The sequence below is a fragment of the Notolepis coatsorum genome, assembly GCF_963971535.1.
Source record: "Notolepis coatsorum genome assembly, chromosome: 1".
In the NCBI taxonomy this organism is placed as follows: domain Eukaryota; kingdom Metazoa; phylum Chordata; class Actinopteri; order Aulopiformes; family Paralepididae; genus Notolepis; species Notolepis coatsorum.
In genome coordinates, this window is record NC_140165.1 from 221,762,869 (window position 1) to 221,783,133 (window position 20,265).

The 20,265-nt window shown below is 45.1% G+C and overlaps 1 protein-coding gene across 1 annotated transcript in view; it reads left to right on the top strand.

Annotated features, from left to right (window-relative positions):
* golim4a (golgi integral membrane protein 4a) overlaps positions 1–20,265 on the top strand; it is a 103,452-nt gene that overhangs the window by 66,029 nt on the left and 17,158 nt on the right. Inside the window, 7 exon segments of the mRNA XM_084332803.1 lie at positions 4,414–4,496; positions 5,875–5,958; positions 7,367–7,588; positions 9,070–9,348; positions 11,990–12,384; positions 17,707–17,792; positions 17,979–18,037. Coding sequence (XP_084188929.1) covers positions 4,414–4,496; positions 5,875–5,958; positions 7,367–7,588; positions 9,070–9,348; positions 11,990–12,384; positions 17,707–17,792; positions 17,979–18,037 — 1,208 coding nt within the window.

Consider the following 20,265-nt stretch of genomic DNA (forward strand, 5'->3'; position numbering starts at 1 on the left):
ACATGAGTCCTCCAAGTTCAAAGGTACTCACCACTAGACCTCATAACATGAGTCCTCCAAGTTCAAAGGTACTCACCACTAGACCTCATAACAGGAGTTCTCCAAGTTCAAAGGTACTCACCACTAGACCTCATAACATGAGTCCTCCAAGCTCAAAGGTACTCACCACTAGACCTCATAACATGAGTCCTCCAAGCTCAAAGGTACTCACCACTAGACCTCATAACAGGAGTTCTCCAAGTTCAAAGGTACTCACCACTAGACCTCATAACAGGAGTTCTCCAAGTTCAAAGGTACTCACCACTAGACCTCATAACATGAGTCCTCCAAGCTCAAAGGTACTCACCACTAGACCTCATAACATGAGTCCTCCAAGCTCAAAGGTACTCACCACTAGACCTCATAATATGAGTCCTCCAAGCTCAAAGGTACTCACCACTAGACCTCATAACATGAGTCCTCCAAGCTCAAAGGTACTCACCACTAGACCTCATAACAGGAGTTCTCCAAGTTAAAAGGTACTCACCACTAGACCTCATAATATGAGTCCTCCAAGCTCAAAGGTACTCACCACTAGACCTCATAACATGAGTCCTCCAAACTCAAAGGTACTCACCACTAGACCTCATAACATGAGTCCTCCAAGTTCAAAGGTACTCACCACTAGACCTCATAACAGGAGTTCTCAAAGTTCAAAGGTACTCACCACTAGACCTCATAATACGAGTCCTCCAAGCTCAAAGGTACTCACCACTAGACCTCATAACAGGAGTTCTCCAAGTTCAAAGGTACTCACCACTAGACCTCATAACATGAGTCCTCCAAGTTCAAAGGTACTCACCACTAGACCTCATAATATGAGTCCTCCAAGCTCAAAGGTACTCACCACTAGACCTCATAACATGAGTCCTCCAAGCTCAAAGGTACTCACCACTAGACCTCATAACATGAGTCCTCCAAGCTCAAAGGTACTCACCACTAGACCTCATAACATGAGTCCTCCAAGCTCAAAGGTACTCACCAATAGACCTCATAACATGAGTCCTCCAAGCTCAAAGGTACTCACCACTAGACCTCATAACATGAGTCCTCCAAGCTCAAAGGTACTCACCACTAGACCTCATAACATGAGTCCTCCAAGCTCAAAGGTACTCACCACTAGACCTCATAACATGAGTCCTCCAAGCTCAAAGGTACTCACCACTAGACCTCATAACATGAGTCCTCCAAACTCAAAGGTACTCACCACTAGACCTCATAACATGAGTCCTCCAAACTCAAAGGTACTCACCACTAGACCTCATAACATGAGTCCTCCAAACTCAAAGGTACTCACCACTAGACCTCATAACATGAGTCCTCCAAACTCAAAGGTACTCACCACTAGACCTCATAACATGAGTCCTCCAAACTCAAAGGTACTCACCTCTAGACCTCATAACATGAGTCCTCCAAGCTCAAAGGTACTCACCACTAGACCTCATAACATGAGTCCTCCAAGCTCAAAGGTACTCGCTAGACGTCCTATGGCGCTTTTCCACCGCCGTGTCGGGATCCTGTAGCAGGTCATGCACTTGATAAGAACTTGTAAAAAGGAGGTGTGGAGCCTAAAATACACCTTTTGATAAAAAAAAATTCGTTTAAAAAAAAAATTAAATGTTGGAATCGCCAGAGGCCTCACGATACGATACTATCACGATACTTAATATATTGCGATATGCTGAGTATTGTGATATTAATATTGCGATTAGGGCTGGGCGATATATCTAGTATACTCGATGCAAACCTAGAACAAAACCCGAGGGGGGGGGGGGCTGGCTCTCTCACGCGTTCTCGCCCCCTCTCTCACTCTCTCGCTCTCTCTCTACATTCAATGATTTAAAGTAGCCAAACGTTACAGGATAAATACTAACTGGATAGTTGATGATATAAATATTTAATTTCATTATCTGAAATATTCTAAAATCATTAAGTCTGCTATAAGCCATTATCCCTTTGTGTGTGATTATTATTTTCTCACAGTAGTGTGTATATATATATATATATATATATATATATATATATATGTGTGTGTGTGTGTTTGGCTAAAGTGGATAGAAAACACAGTACTGTGCAAAAGTCTTAGGCACCCAAGAGTTTTTATATAAATTGTCTTTTTTTTATTAGTGTGTCAGTAGACTACTCTTAGTACATTTTCATAATTTTCATAACTGCAGGTCAGTCGCTTAGACTGACCTGGGATCTGTAGATCTCTGGGGGGGGGAGCCAACTCGCTCCTTGTGCTGGCAAGCTGTCTGCTCAAGAGGGATCTGCTTGCGGGACGGGAATCAGCCTGGAATATATATTCACAGCAGCCAATAATCAATCAATTTGGAATGGCGATCAGGAATTGGAATAATCTTTTTGGAGAACATCTGATCTGAGGTAAGGAATCTATTTTACCAGTCTTGGGATAATCAGAGTTGTATTCGCTGAGATCTCAGCGTTTGCCCTATGTGTGTGTGTGTGTGTGTGCGATCGCTGATGAGGAAATAAGATAATCGATTTTCAGCTTGCGTCTATAGCGTGCATACGTACACATATACTATCGATAATCTAGCGTTTATTTGAAAACTATTCATAAATAGGCCGAAAAATTACAACGTTTTTGTGTATTCTAGAATATTCCAGTAAATGTCTTTTATCATGGAATCTTTATATTTTCCTTGAAAACGAGGGCTTTTCGAAATGCTATAAAACGAAAATGAACCGATAAAAAAATAATCCGCTTCGACAATGTTGACTGCAAACGAGTCATTGATAAGCGACGGGCAGATTAGACACATAGCCATAATTTAAAACATAGATTAGGCGTTTTTAACGCTAACATTGAAGTGGATGGTGGCATTCAACGGGATAAATCAAGGTTAATCAAAGGCTCTGAAAGTGTTAAGTGCTTTAGAGGAAATGTCAAAATATCGCGATATATATCGTGTATCGTGATATGGTCAAAAATAACTACACTGTTTTTGTGTAGTTATCCTATATAGGTTTAAGAGGGGAGGTCGCTTATAAGCCCTTGGGTTCTTTGACCTTTCCTGCACATTTTAACTGTTCTTCTTTTTACTTATTTTATTCCAGAATGTATATTTGTAAGTGCGAATAACAATAAACAAATTTAGAGGCCATATCGCCCAGCCCTAATTGCGATTTATTACCTTTTTTCAACTGCAAAGTAAAACTGTCCACATGTTTTATCTAATAAAATAAATTTCAGTCTGTTCATCTTCAATAATTTTTATTGCAGAACATGGTATTTTCTCAAGCAGACAGATGTAAACACTGTAATCTGTGTTGCATGTACCTGACAAACTGAACTGTTTGTATTACAGTCACATTCCAACTTAACTGAATGCACATGTGTGCGTACTACTGTACTATTACAGGTATTGAAATGAACAACGCAACTTCCTTATACAATTTTTTTTTTTTTTTTATATAAATAATTAAATATTGATACTTGGCATCCCTGTATCGATACAGTATCGCCACGCAAAGTATCGCAATACTACTACCTATCGATTTTTTCCCCCACCCCTAGTATTTGGTGCACAAGAGTGTGGCATTTCAACACAACCATAATGTGCACTTTCTATTTGGTGGAGGCACAGTATTACCACAGTATTAACGCCAGAGGAGCGAGTCCTCAGACTCTGTTATGCATGCTCGTGCACATGCACTAAATACAAATGAACACGTGTGTTTGCACACACACACAGTCTACACAAATGTCACACAATCACTTAATTCCAATTACTTAACACACCCAAGGGTACACACATACACTGTGTACACAGACACTCAATCACTGTATTTCAATCATAGCCCTTGAAATATTGTGTGTGTGCGTGTGTGTGTGTGTGTGTGTGTGTGTCTCTTTTCATTGATCCTTCTTACTTTGACTCCATCTTCTGTCTCTATGAGGTATTGCAGGTCCGAGGTCAGTTCTAATATTGACAGTACTCTTGGATTGGTTTTATAGACATGGATTAAGTGTTTGCCAAAAATCTCCATTTAAATGATGTCGCCTAGCAACTGATTATTTACCATTTATCATCTTGGGAGCTCGGTCGGAGCATTCCATTATCGATTGTGATTAAACAAACATTGCAAACATTGACCAAATCAAAGACTGGCCGAGGAAAGTCCAAAAATATAGCCATTTCTACAACACAGCACAGCCACCCAGTGGTTTGGGGGGTGTACTGCAATCCACATGTTGAACTGATGTATGAAGTGAAGTATGTCGATCTAGCTCCCACGCACAAAATATACATTGAAGCATATCTCGGCATTAACCCTCTGCATGTCACTTGTATTGTATGCTTTTATTCGACTAGGCTGAAACACTGCTGTGTGTGTTTCCTCCTACAGAGAGTGTTTACAACCTCAGGGAGGAGAACAGACAGTTGAGGAAAGCCCACCACGACATCCATGTGCAGCTACAGGACTCACGGGTGAGTCATCATCCTATTCTATGACGTTCACTATGAGATTATATCCTGTGATCACTCCAAAAGAATATAGGATAAAACAACACAATGACAATGGAAATCTGTCGGCTTCATTGATTGAGGTTTGTGTGTTTAATTGATGTATTGCAGATAACTGTAGAAAACCAATGCAACTTATGTTTGCAACAAGCTCATTTTTTTTTTTGGAGACATACTTTCACCACTAAAACCCATACAATCTGACACTTCTGAGATTAAATGAGACCCGTCTCTGTGGAAGAAGTAATGTAAATACTATCCACACAAGGCAACTAGAGTGGACCTCATTCCAGACACATTTTTGAGGGATGGTGCCAGTGTCACTTGTGGGGTCATTAAAGCGGGGAAAAATGCCATGTCTGAGGAAATGTCTGAGTCCTCCCCCACCCCCTTGTGTATGGGTCTAGGATCTACAGCATTCAAATGGGTAAAGTCATATCTCACAGGCAGAACCCAGGTCTGTGATGTTGAAGGGACCCTATCAGAACCAAGGGATATATGACACGTGGTGTGTCGCAAGACTCAATACTGGGGCCTCGTTTATTCCTTATTTATGTAGATTACATGCCAGCCGCAGTCAAATGCAAGATTTTACTGTATGCTGATGACTCTGTTTAATAGTGTCTGGAAACGATATACATGAAATTGAGGCCACTCTTAGCAATGAACTATACAATGAAATTGTGAGGGAATGGCTCATAGACAACAGGCTGTCATTGCACCAGGGCAAAACTTAGTCTATCCTGTTTGGCACAAGGCGTAGGTTGCAGAAAGCAAACAAGGTAAAGGTCATATTATGTGATGGAAATGAAATCGAATCACAGGCCTGTGTCGTATATCTTGGTGTTACACTGATACAGTGCTATTGTGATTACACCTGCTCTGTATGGCACAGTGGCCTGTCTAAGTAAAAAAAAAAAAAAAGCTGCAGGTAATGCAAAATAAGATGATTGGTTATTTACTAAATGTAACTCCCAGCAGCTGAAACTGAACCACATGTATAAAATCACAAATCCCCCGTTTACTTGTGTTCTCCTATAGACATGGTCCATACCCAGCATGGACACAACACCAGGGTTAGTGTGTGCTCATGTAAGGTGCCACAAGTGAACAACGTAGCTATTTCTATAATTCTTTTATATACAGGGACCTTACTGTGGAGTAGCCTACCACTTAGTGTTAAATTGTCTGAATCCAGGGAGGGGTTTAGACGTCAGGTCAGGGCTTACCTCTGGGGTAAGATGGGAGGGAGAGATGGATAGACAGGCAGGTGTTACAGAATTGTAATTGCTTTTTAAATGTGTGCATTAACTACCTTTCATGTTGGTCTTTATGTACCCAGCTGCAGCATAATGACCTCAAGGCAGCCCATGACCAGCTTGCACTGACACTGGAGGACCACAAGAGTGCGCTATCTGCAGCTCAGGTAGGGAGTCAGACAGAGCAAGCCACTGTATGTCTGATGTTTTCTTGTCTTTTTCTAAAGGGAGGGAAGCTTCTCTCTCCCCCCCCCCCCCCTCTTTTATTGAGACAGTAGGACGGCTGTGAGGGAGACAGAGTAGGTGACACACAGGAGAGAAGGTTCTTTATTGAGACAGTGGGAAGGCTCAGAGGGAGACAGTAGGAGAGACACAGGAGAGAAGGTTCTTAATTGAAACGGTAGGAGGCTGAGCGGAAGACACAAGAGAGAAGGTTCTTTATTGAGAGAGTAGGAAGACAGAGTAGGTGACGCACAGGAGAGAAGGTTATTTATTGAGACAGTAGGAAGGCTGAGAAGGAGACAGTAGGTGACACACAGGAGAGAAGGTTCTTTATTGAGAGAGTAGGAAGGCTGAGAGGGAGACCCGAGTAGGGGAGACACAGGAGAGAAGGTTCTTTATTGAGACAGAAGGAAGGCTGAGAGGGAGACAGAGTAGGTGACACACAGGAGAGAAGGTTCTTTATTGAGACAGTAGGAAGGCTGAGAGGGAGACAGAGTAAGGGAGACACAGGAGAGAATGTTCTTTATTGAGACGGAAGGAAGGCTGAGAGGGAGACAGAGTAGGTGACACACAGGAGAGAAGGTTCTTTATTGAGACAGTAGGATAACTGAGAGAGAGACAGCGTAGGGGAGACACAGGTTATTTATTGAGACAGTAGGATGGGTGATGTGTGTATGTTAGACCTGAAGGATATATATCTTAAAGGTGCTGAACATTCTGACACACTATATTGTTTGGACCTATTTTACCTGTGGATAAAAATAAACAGCTTTTTCCAACCTTTTTTTAATCCAGGGAAGATTTCCTCAGCACATTATTTTTATTTTCCAGCAACATCCTGCATAAACTCATAACTGTTCCACCCTCCCCCCTGAGACCAGTTTATCCACAGTCCTCTACTGTTAGTCCACGTCCAGCAGACAGGAAGTGTGAACATTTTCCCACCATAGACAACACTGTCCCTGTGACGTTTCGGCATGTCCAGTATTGCTGAGGTCACTATTTGGAATTATATCCTAATTTCCCAAATGTCTAAACATTCATCTGCACTAATGGGGTTGGGGGTGGAGAGATGAGGGACGGGGGGCAAAATAGCAGGCGCTGAACCGACGGCGGCCAGACGTCCCGGTTTTCAAGATTCACGAGTAAAGATATGGTCCAGTAGTGGTTGTATAATGGTTGTGTCTTATCCCTTCCATGGTCATGGTTTTTCAATTTTAACATGTTTAACGTCATCCAGATGCACGTAGATGAGTAAAGATAGATGGTCCTGTTAGTGGTGATATAACATGTTTTATCCCTTTACCATCCGGTAGCGGTTGAATAACGGGTTGTGTGACTGATCTCTCCCAGATGCAGGTGGATGAATACAAACAGCTGAAGGAGACTCTGAACAGGATGCCCAGCCTGATACACCCGGTCCAGAACCAGAACCCCGCTCTCCAGCATCCCCAAGCTGCCGCCGCAGTGGCCGAGCCCCACGTCCAACAAGCCCAGCCTCCCGCGGCATTGGCTGAGCCCCACGAGGATCACCCCCACGCCCACGAGGAAGAGCAGCAGGACACCCAGTCTAGGGTGAGACTGAGAGGAGACGGTCTGGAATTCGGTTGTTAAGTCTCTGCTGTATATTCATGTCCGGGGGGCCAAGCGGGAGATACTAGGAGCACATGCCCCCAACAGTTTCTCATGACTCGGATGTGTTAAAAACAAGGCATGTTGAAAAGACGAGAGCCTCAGCCAACGCAGGAAGCTCGGCTCCGGAAACTGTTTATTGGGAGGTCGATACGTCAACGACCGAATAAACACCAGTGTTACCGGTGACCCCCAGACATTTACATACAAAATGACTCAATATCTGTAGAGAGCTTACTTTGATCTTTAGCATGATGCGGCTACATAGAATAACAATAGAATAGAAATCCTTTATTTATCTTGAGGGAAAGCACTACAGATCGCTCACAGTAAACAATTGAGTTTACTGTCTGGACTGGTCCTCAGCTCCTCTCCAGTCAAACATAATGTACTGTTGCTGGTCTGGACTGGTCCTCTGAGCTCCTCTCCAGTCAAACATAATGTACTGTTGCTGGTCTGGACTGGTCCTCTGAGCTCCTCTCCAGTCAATCATACTGTTGCTGGTCTGGACTGGTCCTCTGAGCTCCTCTCCAGTCAAACATACTGTTGCTGGTCTGGACTGGTCCTCTGAGCTCCTCTCTAGTCAAACATACTGTTGCTGGTCTGGACTGGTCCTCTGAGCTCCCCTCCAGTCAAACATACTGTTGCTGGTCTGGACTGGTCCTCTGGGCTCCTCTCTAGTCAAACATACTGTTGCTGGTCTGGACTGGTCCTCTGAGCTCCTCTCTAGTCAAACATACTGTTGCTGGTCTGGACTGGTCCTCTGAGCTCCTCTCCAGTCAAACATACTGTTGCTGGTCTGGACTGGTCCTCTGAGCTCCTCTCCAGTCAAACATACTGTTGCTGGTCTGGACTGGTCCTCTGAGCTCCTCTCCAGTCAAACATACTGTTGCTGGTCTGGACTGGTCCTCTGAGCTCCTCTCCAGTCAAACATACTGTTGCTGGTCTGGACTGGTCCTCTGAGCTCCTCTCCAGTCAAACATACTGTTGCTGATCTGGACTGGTCCTCTGAGCTCCTCTCCAGTCAAACATACTGTTGCTGGTCTGGACTGGTCCTCTGAGCTCCTCTCCAGTCAAACATACTGTTGCTGGTCTGGACTGGTCCTCTGAGCTCCTCTCCAGTCAAACATACTGTTGCTGGTCTGGACTGGTCCTCTGAGCTCCTCTCCAGTCAAACATACTGTTGCTGGTCTGGACTGGTCCTCTGAGCTCCTCTCCAGTCAAGCTGCTGCACCATCGCTGTGTAACCTGTCGTCGTTAAATCTACTCTATAATTGAAAGTGAAACTTAAGCTACTCTGTACTGTGACTAGGCATAGGAATAGCCTTGCTGTCTGTGCAGACACTTTCACTTCATAATGTTGTCTTGATGATTGTCTTATGAATGTGGGACACAACCTCTTTAACCCTCCTGTTCTCCCACAGGTGGATCTCCAAGAGGAAGAGGTGCATGCTCAGTCAGAAATCCAGTCTCACCCGGCCGTGTCCCAGCAGGCCTCGCCAGCAAAAGATGAGGACATGGAGGTAGAGGGGGAGGCGGAGAGGAGGAGGGAGCTGGCCGAGGAGGAGATGGAGCAGGCGGGCCAGCCTCAGAAACTAGAGGAGGAATCTGACCAACCACTGGAGGAGGAAGAGGAGGAGGAGGAGGAGGAGCAGCAGCCGGACGAGAACGCTCTGGACCGCCAGAGGCGACAGCCACAACCGGTCAGAACTGGTTTAGAAGTAGACCCTGTGGTGGCGGCCGGGTGGCGCAGCGGACTAAACGCTCGTCACCAACGCGAGAGACACTGGTATCGAATCCGGCTGTCAGCGTTGCCTCCGGCTTGGCCGGCCGTCATACTGGCTCAATTGGCAGAGTCAGCGGGAGGGAAGCCGGTGGGTGGTAATCTGGTCGTTGTAAACAGCGACTCCTACAGGTCGGTCAGGGCGCCTGCACAGCGAGGAAGGGAGATGGTGAGGGTAGTGTGAGCCTCCCACACGTTACACCTCACATGAGAGTCCGCGCTGGCAGGTGAAAAGAAGTGGCTGGCTGACTCCATATGTATCGGAGGGGACATGTGATAGTATCTATCAACCCTCCCTAGACCGACCAGTGGGGGACACATGCGAGCAACGGCCAGGAAGGGGAGGGGGGGATTGGCATAACTACTAAATTGGGATAGGAGAAAAACACAGAAAAACAGGAGGAGAAAAAGTGAAAAAAAAAAAAAAAGTAGACCCTGTGCACCAGGCTGTATTAGTAACGGAACGTAGACCAATCTCAGTCACTCTTATTGTCTGGGACCAAATTCGGTCATGCCCTATTTTGCGCGACATCCAGGCTTTTTTTACAGTCAGCGTTTGGGAATTTCATGTCGACAGGTAGATGAAGTGAAATTATACTTATTTTAGAATATATATATCAAATTTCATGAGTATTCATCTATATTTAGTCATCTAAAGACTATTAGATATGAACCTATGTACCAGTAAAAAAGTGGGAATCTCTAGAATGTGTTTTGGGTGACGGTGTTTACGGAAGTGCGGTCTCAAATTGATGTTATACTATAACTTACACAACACTTTCTGTTGTTAGTAGATGGCAGCATTGGTTTAAAATTAAAACTACAAAATTAATACAATTCCCAAGACCTTTATCACAGGTCACTGGGACGCGTCTATTCTTTGACACGATCTGAACAGCGTTAAACTATTAATGGGACCTGAGTACAGTGATCGAGAATGGTAACCCAATTATCTTAACAAAAGTGCATCATTAGCATTATGTTTGTTGTCTAAACGGGAACATAATGGTACAATTTAAGATTAGAATGTTATCCGCATATAAAGGACAAATAAAACATTGTTAATTTGTTAGAAACCTCAATGAAAACTGCGCAGGGTAAGTTATATTCGCTATTGTTATGAAAATGTGATAGAATCCTATAAAAATGTGGACGCATTTGGTCACCGTGACGTTAGTCTTCTTTATTTTGCAATTGAACATCTCAGTTCTGAACGGTCTCAACTGTGGGATCACATCAGATAATCTTCTACTAGTGTTGTCACAATACCAAAATGTGGACTTCTAAGTATGGTACCAGCCTAAGTATCAGAATACATACCGATTCTAAAATGATACCACATAAAAAAATATATATATATATATTATAATAATAATATTACCAGGAATGGAATATATTATTAGATGACAGAACATGGACAATTATTTAATTAATTATAATACAAATTATAATAAATATGTTGACACCGTTGAAACATAAATGAGAGAGAGAGAGAGCGAGAGAGAGAGAGAGACTCACCTCCCTCACTGTAGGAGAAATAATCGTCTCTGCTATTGAACTGTCACATGTGCTCCTAAATACATTTTCCGGTTTGCTATTTTTGTCGTAAATGTGAGTGAAACACTCGCACTGTCGAGTCTCGGCTCTAGACATATAGCGCACATTTACTCACATAACGTAACACATTGCGTAGTAAATTCTGCGGCCACAAAATGGTTCGGAAAAGTGACCTGTTTTTAACAGCTGGGTATCGCGATACTTTTCTAGTATCGGTGTATCGTGTATTTGACTATCTTCTACATGCTATAACATAATTGTAAAACCTAACTGAATAGCCTAACTTATCAAACATTTTGGCACTTTTTATGAATACAAATTTTACATGGAAATAACAAAATCAAGATTTTGGTGCCTACTCGTTTAAAAAAATTCTGGCTGTCCCCGACTAAGGATTTGGATGGTCGACTATGATTGGCCAAAATTTGCCGTTAGTCGACTATTGGCAGACAAAAAAAAATTTATACATTTTTTTATAAATTTTTTTACATTTTGTATCATTCCATTTGGGCTGTGGGGGTGCTTAATGTCTGAAGGAGTCGACTGAAGGCTTCTTGTCCTCTGCAAAAGCATGCAATTGGTCCACTGATACATGATATTTGTCTAGTCTAGTGTGTTCATTAGATGGGTGAAATCCTCTTTCAGTGCCTCTGTGCCTGTTTTCGTAGGCAGTTAGCCTCTGGTATGCGTGCCATTAGCGTTAGCCACGCTTCTAGGCCTCTTTTCTTTTGGAAAGAATGATAAAAAAATTGTGTTTTTATTTTTTTTTAATATATATATTCGACTAAGAGGTTGGCCAGTCGACCATGGCTCCTTTCGACTGATTAGTCGACTAATAGGGGTCAGCCCTAGAAGACAAAATCGTTTAATCACCCAGCCCTACTTTTTTGTCTATTAGTCTTCCTGAAGGATGGCTTACGATCTTCCCATAGTGTTTACCTTTCAAATCAGCATCAACTACGCTGAGTGGCTCATGTCTTCCCCCGTGTTCTGTGTTCCCCAAGCCCCCCGAGCCAGTGCTCCACCAGGAGGCCCAGCTCCACCAGGAGGCCCAGCTCCACCAGGAGGCCCAGCTCCACCAGGAGGCCAAGCTCCACCAGGAGGCCCAGCTGCACCAGGAGGCCAAGCTCCACCAGGAGGCCCAGCTGCAGCACGAGGCCCACGCTCAGGTGGAGCGCATCAAGTCTGCCTACGAGCAGCAGCAGGAGCAGCAGCGTCTGGAGGCCCAGAGGGCACAGGAGCGCAGGCAGATCCAGCAGCGCCAGGATGCCCTGCAGGCACAGAGGCTGAGGGAGCAGAAGGAGCGCGAGCAGAGGCTGAAGGAGCAGAAGGAGCAGGAGGAGCTGCACCACAGGGAGGCGGACAGACGGGAGCAGCTGCTTCGAGAGGAGCAGCTCAGGTTAGGGCTCTGCGTGTGTGTGTGTGAGATGAATTGCTGCATTTTTGTAGGGGTTTTCAAACACCTTCACAGTGGAATGACTGGATACAGTTTTCACTATGGGTGGTCCCAGTGGGAATCTCACCTCTAACCATGGCAGTGTTGGTGCCAAACACTCTACCCATTGAGCTACATAGGACCTGTGTGTGTGTGTGTGTGTGTGTGTGTGTGTGTGTGTGTGTGTGTGTGTGTGTGTGTGTGTGTGTGTGTGTGTGTGTGTGTGTGTGTGTGTGTGTGTGTGTGTGTGTGTGTGTGTGTGTGTGTGTGTGTGTGTGTGTGTGTGTGTGTGTGTGTGTGTGTGTGTGTGTGTGTGTGTGTGTGTGTGTGCGTGTGTGTGTGCACGTGCGTGCCTGTTCGTCCTGATTTGATATGGCCTCGTAGCTAAGATATTCCTTTATTGATGAAATTCGGGCATCATAGCAGCATGGGGGAAGGGGAGGTACAGGTATGGGCAGCAGGGTAATAGTTGAAAGACTTAATTATAGGCAATCAAATTTGATCTGAATATAAAAATATGAGGAAACCATGTAAACAATATAATTAACCCTTTATCTGCCAGGGATTATTCTGATCTTAATCCACTGTCTGCCAGTACTATAAGTCTATGGAGAAGTTCCCCTTCTTTGCAGGGCTATAACTTTTTAAATTGTATTGCTAAATTGACATTACTATGGCCCATTCAACATCAAGTATCTATCGTTTAGGATGTAGCAACGTTCTACTTTTTCATTCACATATTCATACTAAAATACGGTCTAAAGTATAAATATGTTTTTATCGTTTTCTGCAGCATTCTGCAGAACGCGAATTATAGCTATAAATACATATATTACATCATCAAATGTAGTTTGATACCGATTGACGTCAGATAAAAAATTTCAATTGTACAAGGTCCTACACATCTGCTGGTGACCGGAGGGGGGGGGGGGGGTTTATAAGTCCTTGGCCGACGTTAAATCATTCATGTAGTATGGGCGATACATAGATCACAGCAGTTTATATGGATCATAATATTCAAACACGCTGAAACTTACCCCAGCTTCCTCTGACCGTTGGGTGGTCAGCGTGGAGCAGAAAGTTCGCGATTATGGGATGTTGATAGATGCGATCCATGTCCAGGTTGTATAATGCTATATGCGTCCAAATCATGTTGTTTATCGAGTTATTGGCAACGGATCGCTGTCCGGTGTGTCGAACGGATCGCTAACGATAGCGAGTGCCCGGACGAAATATGGTTGAGCACCACTTCCGGCGCATCACTTCCGGTTTTGGCGATTCGCCGATCGGCCACCAGATGGCGGTCTTGAACTGTTGGAGAGTTGAGAGGAGATCAACAGCAAGTCTCAAGTCTCCGTGGGTGAAATATGATTGCCATTAGGGCTGCAACGATTAGTCGACATAATCGACGACGTCGATTATAAAAAATCGTCGACGAGAAATTGTTGCGTCGATTAGTCATTAAAAATTTTTTTTTTTTTTTTTTTTTTTTTTTTTTTTTTTGTGCACTACCTATCTTTGTGAGAGTGGCTTCTCAGGGTTCCAGACAACATCATAACATGCTGATCCCATAGCAAATTTTGGACATTGAAAACATTGTTCCCCTGCAGGAGATGATGATCAGACTAGACACACAATACATTACACACGCACTCCTCTCACTCACACACAGCGATCAGAGTAAGACACACACATACACACTCCTCTCACTCACACACAGCGATCAGAGTAAGACACACACACATACACACTCCTCTCACTCACACACAGCGATCAGAGTAAGACACACACACATTCACACTCCTCTCTCTCACACACAGCGATCAGAGTAAGACACACACACATTCACACTCCTCTCACTCACACACAGCGATCAGAGTAAGACACACACACATACACAAATTACACAGTACACACCTCTCACACAGCGATCAGAGTAAGACACACACACAAATTACACAGTACACACACTCCTCTCACTCACACAGCGATCAGAGTAAGACACACACACATACACACACACACAGACTCCTCTCACACACAGCAAACAAAAGTTATTTAAAGTACACTTCCACTTTAATTTGTATTATTTAATTTATTTATCTTGTTATGAGTGATTGCTGTATTGTTCTTCAAATACATTTTCATTTAAAGTGGCTTAAAGATCCAAATTCAAATGTTTCATGAGTCATTATTTTAATTTGCTATGGGATCATCATGTTATGATGTTGTTGTTTGGTCCTGACAAGAGTCTCAAAGTCTGGGGTGATGGTAGACAAGCAACTCTGAGGTCATGCTCAATGTCCAATCTGTTCCTCTGCTCTGTCTTCAGCTGGACCAGAGCTGAGAAGCCACTTTCACAAAGATAGGTAATTAAAAAAAAAAAAAAAAAAATCCTTTTATTTATTTATTTTTTTTTTTTTTTTTTGTTGTTTACATTGGTTTTCGATTAGTCGACTAATCGAAAAAATAATCGGCAGATTAGTCGACTTCCAAATTAGTCATTAGTTGCAGCCCTAATTGCCATCACAGATTTTTTAAATATTGGCAGATTACGCATGGCGAGCAATGACGTGGTAACACGTTCTTGGTGAGAAAAGGGTTAACAAAAAAATTTGAGAAAAATAAACAAAGATGCAGATGAGGGTCTGTATGCCCTGTTGGTTGGTTATATGTTTAACACATCCTGAGCCATTCACGTTGTACGACGTGTTTCAAGTTCATGCTAATTCTGCCAATCCACGGCGTACAACGTTATTTTGATCATATTTAATTTTTTCGCCATGGTATTCATATTTCCCTCACGGAGCCTGGTCTGATGCTGTGTGAGCCGGCACAACTCTGCAACGCTTCAATACTGCCCCCTGGTGGATGATTGGCGAGTTGCCAAACCGGAAATGGCCGGTTGGATCTCGGTGCGTCTCCTAAATGCGTCCGGCCACTCGCATATCGTTGCGGGACTCTAGCCACACACCGTGGATATGGATCGCTGCCATAACTCAATAATCGACATGATTTGGGCGTGTATTAGTATTATACAAACCAGAAATGGATCGACTCGATCCCCATCAAATAACTGGGATCTTTTTGCTCCAGTCTCATCGCCCAACGGTAAGAGGAGGCTAACATTACTTTCAGCCTGTTTGTTTATTATTATCCATGCAAACTGCTCTGATCTATATATCACCCATACTACATGAAGCATTTAATGACGATCACGGAATTATAAACGACCCCCCCCCCCCCCTCGTTCATCCGCGCATGATCAGTCATAAGTCATAACGTTTAGGACCATGTACAGTTGAAATTTTTAATATAGCGTGGATCGGCAACAAATGGCATTTGATAATGTATATATGCATTTATGCCTATATCTCACCTTCTAGGAATTACTGCAGAAAACAATAAAAACATATTTATATTCTAGACGGTATTTTCGTATGAATGTGTGAATGAAAAAGTAAAACGTTCCTACATCCTGAACGATAGATAATCGATGTTGAATGGGCCATAGTAATGTCAATTTAGCAATACAATTTAATTTAAAAAGTTATAGCCCTGCAAAGAAGATGAACATCTCCATAGACTTGCAGTACTGGCAGAGAATGGTATAAGATGCTGAAAGTGCGTGGCAGGGAATGTGTTAATGTAAGATCACGTGTTTTGAATACATGGTGTTGCAGCATATCCCCGAGTGCTCCCGTCTCTTATTCCGGATGGTGAAAGTTGCCACAGCAATGCATTGACATGCATGGACTTTTTCTAGTGGTTCCATAACTGTAACTGAGGGGTACAATTCCCTGACTGTATTACTAGATATGATACTTACTACCACTACCTTTGTACTTAATATTCGGCCACCCAGTACACAGCATAAATATATTATGATGAACACTGTCACGTAGATGAAACGGATCCAACACAAATGTACGAATTAGAAATAGGTCTTTATTTCTACACAGCGATGGTGTGTAGAGCAAGCACTTAATCAAATCAATCACATTTATGAATGGGATTAGTATGCACTTTTATGGCAAGAGTATTCGTCGGTATATCTCAATAGAGAATGTCCAATCTCTGAAGGCGCAGGTGGTACATATACGACCTGGAATAGTTTAAGGAATAACAGCAATGATACTTTAATGATTATATACTGGATACACTAGGGGGGGTTAATCCGGTCGCTTGTAAGCCGACAGGAGTAGGAGGGGGGGGGGGGTAGAATCCGGCTGCCTCATCCGGCCAAGGGTATCCCAGGTGAACCCACTGTAGTGCCGTTCAATGCGCCGGCGATCCTTGGACCACAGATGAAAGCAGATGGACTCTTTGCGGGCCGGCTCTCTCCGGTCCACGGGGGAGAGACGTGAAGCGACCTCGTCTTGCAGAGCGTCTCCTCACCTTGCGTCCTCTCCAGGGGGGGGGGTTCCAACACACGGCAGTGTCGGGGGTCTTTATCCATGGAATAATCAACGTATACAAAGCATAATCCGTGCCTGGGAAGGCGGGCTGTCGTCGGTAGAATAATCCAGTATACAGGTCCACTCGCTCGTCGGCTCTGGGGCTCCTCGGGTGCAGCTTCACGTGGGGTCAACCACCCTGGATAAGCAGCCAGTTCTCTGCCCGAAACGATGGGGTACTGACTACGGTAGTATTCTCACCGCACGAAGCACTATATATTAACAGACTATTATTAGCTTAATAGACTACGTCCAACTCGACGATATAGTGCCAAATATGACTATTCAAATATTAATATACACGATGTCTCAATACCGATGGTAGGCGAACTTGGCCTTACTCCCACACGTGGCGTCGCGGGGAGGCTTTACGTCTGTGACTCTATTGGAGGGTAAGAAACTGGACTGAAAAGAAAGTCCTACTTTAGTAGCGCAGTATATATACGCACTATGAACAAATAGTCCCATTAGTGGTGCGGTAGTCAGATTCCTACGCGGAACTAGGACTTGTTCGTACATGTGGAGCGGTACGTTTGAACTGGGTCTGAGGGGTATGGCAGCCTGGCACCAAGGTCTCGACCAATAGTAGAATGGAGACTATTATGGGATGTTCAGTAGGCTAGAATGGATATTCAATGCATATTGTACAAGGAATATACAAGGGATATCAGGGAATATTAGAGAATATACAAATACAATTAAATATATATATATAAATAAATATATATATTCGGTTTAATCTGGCCCTTCACAACAATAACTATACAGTATTGTGACCGCGCTGCTCTTGGCTGACCGTGCTGTGTTGTTGCGTTGTTGCCGTCATCAGGAAGAAGACCGAGTACGACAACATGGATAACGTAGACAACGACATCGTCCAGGGAGAGGAAGACGCTCACATCGACGACGAGGAAGGTGAGCGGGGAGGAGATGGAATCCTAAGTAGTGGGATCAACGGCCATTACATACAGAGTAGGGCTGGGCCATGTGGCCACGCATACCAACACTGTTCTCATATACTGTGTGTATAATGTTGTCATGGTGTGTGTGTGTGTGTGTGTGTGTGTGTGTGTGTGTGTGTGTGTGTGTGTGCGCGCACAGAGCGAGATCCTCATGCATTACACGAGGAGGAAGAGGATCACCGGGTACCACAACATCAGGTATGACTATATATCCATCCATCCATTCATTAATTCCTCCATTCATCCATCCATCCATCTATCCATTCATCCACCTATCCATTCATTCATCCATCTATCCATTCATCCATCTATCCATTCATTCATTCATCCACCTATCCATTCATTCATCCATCCATCTGTCCATTCATTTATTCATCCAGCCATCCATCCATCCAACACACGTTATCATATTCTTCACTCTCCTATATCATCATTTCAGTCAGTAAGTCGGTCCATCCATCCATCCAGCCACTGAATCATCAAAACAGACGCTTATCCCGCATGGGAACAATACAGGACACACAGCTGTACTCCATCAAACTCAAAAGTGTTATTTCTCCACACTGACTCCTACTCTGACACTACTAATATATTGATGTGGGAAGAACGCCCTAGAGCGGCCCTATTCTAACTTTATTCCACGATACTGCTTGTCCTTGGGAAGCACCAACATTTCTTTATTCTTTTCTTTGTATTTTGTATTTTTTTTTGCTGATATTATTTTGAATCATAAACTTTAACTACCAATCTGATCCATTACCTGTGCTGAGCAGAATAGGCTTAGACCATTCGTTTTGGGTCACTGCACAAAGATGATTGAGATATAATCCATTTTCTCCATTTGAAGAGATCTAACATGCTTCCGGGTTCCAACAATGCAGAGAATCAAGTCGCTTCGCTCTGCTTCCTGTCACACATGGCTTTTGGTTTATAATTTCAGCATGTAGACGGTGATTGTTCTTCAGCCTGGTATGAATTGGTTGATAGCTCAGTCGTCCCACAGCGACCGGCCAATGAGCCGCAGGGTAGAAAAGGCCCTGAGTAAGTCACTCCTCGGTTGAGCCGCCATTAGTGCATCTCTTCCTCCTGTACTGTAGGCGGGCAGTAGAGGGCGAGGTGGACCCCGAGGACGACCCCAACAACCAGGGAGAGGATGAGTTTGACGAGGCGGAGGACCAGCGACCTCAGCACAGGGTGGGAGAGGAGGAGCTGGAGGAGGAAGAGGAGCCGGAGGCACCGGTGGCCAAACATCCAGACACTCCCTTGAAGCCCAACCAGCCTGCCGCGGAGGAGGACCTGGTGGTGAGAGAGAGAGAGAGAGGGGGGGGGCAGGAGAGGAGGAGGAGGAGGACCTGGTGGTGAGAGAGAGAGAGAGGGGGGGGGCAGGAGAGGAGGAGGAGGAGGAGGACCTGGTGGTGAGAGAGAGAGAGAGGGGGGGGCAGGAGAGGAGGAGGAGGAGGAGGAGGAGGAGGACCTGGTGGTGAGAGAGAGAGGGGGGGGGGCAGGAGGAGGAGGACCTGGTGGTGAGAGAGAGAGAGGGGGGGTGGGCAGGAGAGGAGGAGGAGGACCTGGTGGTGAGAGAGAGAGAGAGGGGGGGGCAGGAGAGGAGGAGGAGGAGGACCTGGTGGTGAGAGAGGGAGAGAGAGAGAGAGAGAGGGGGGGGGCAGGAGAGGAGGAGGAGGACCTGGTGGTGAGAGAGAGAGAGAGGGGGGGGGGCAGGAGAGGAGGAGGAGGAGGAGGAGGAGGACCTGGTGGTGAGAGAGAGAGGGGGGGGGGGCAGGAGGAGGAGACCTGGTGGTGAGAGAGAGAGAGGGGGGGGTGGGCAGGAGAGGAGGAGGAGGACCTGGTGGTGAGAGAGAGAGAGAGGGGGGGGGGGCAGGAGAGGAGGAGGAGGACCTGAGAGAGAGAGAGAGAGAGAGAGAGAGAGAGAGAGAGAGAGAGAGAGAGAGAGAGAGAGAGAGAGAGAGAGAGAGAGAGAGAGAGAGAGAGAGAGAGAGAGAGAGAGAGAGAGAGAGAGAGAGAGAGAGAGAGAGAGGAGAGGAGGAGAAGAGGAGAGAGAGAGAGGGGGGGGGGGGGGGCAGGAGGAGGACCTGGTGGTGAGAGAGAGAGAGGGGGGGGGGCAGGAGAGGAGGAGGACCTGGTGGTGATAGAAGAGAGAGAGGGGGGGGGGGGGGGGGGGCAGGAGAGGAGGAGGAGGAGGACCTGGTGGTGAGAGAGGAGAGAGAGGGGGGGGGCGGCAGGAGAGGAGGAGGAGGAGGACCTGGTGGTGAGAGAGGAGAGAGAGAGAGAGAGAAGGGGGGGGGGCAGGAGAGGAGGAGGACCTGGTGGTGAGAGAGAGAGAGATAGGGGGGGCAGGAGAGGAGGAGGACCTGGTGGTGAGAGAGAGAGAGAGGGGGGGCAGGAGAGGAGGGAGGAGGAGGAGAAAG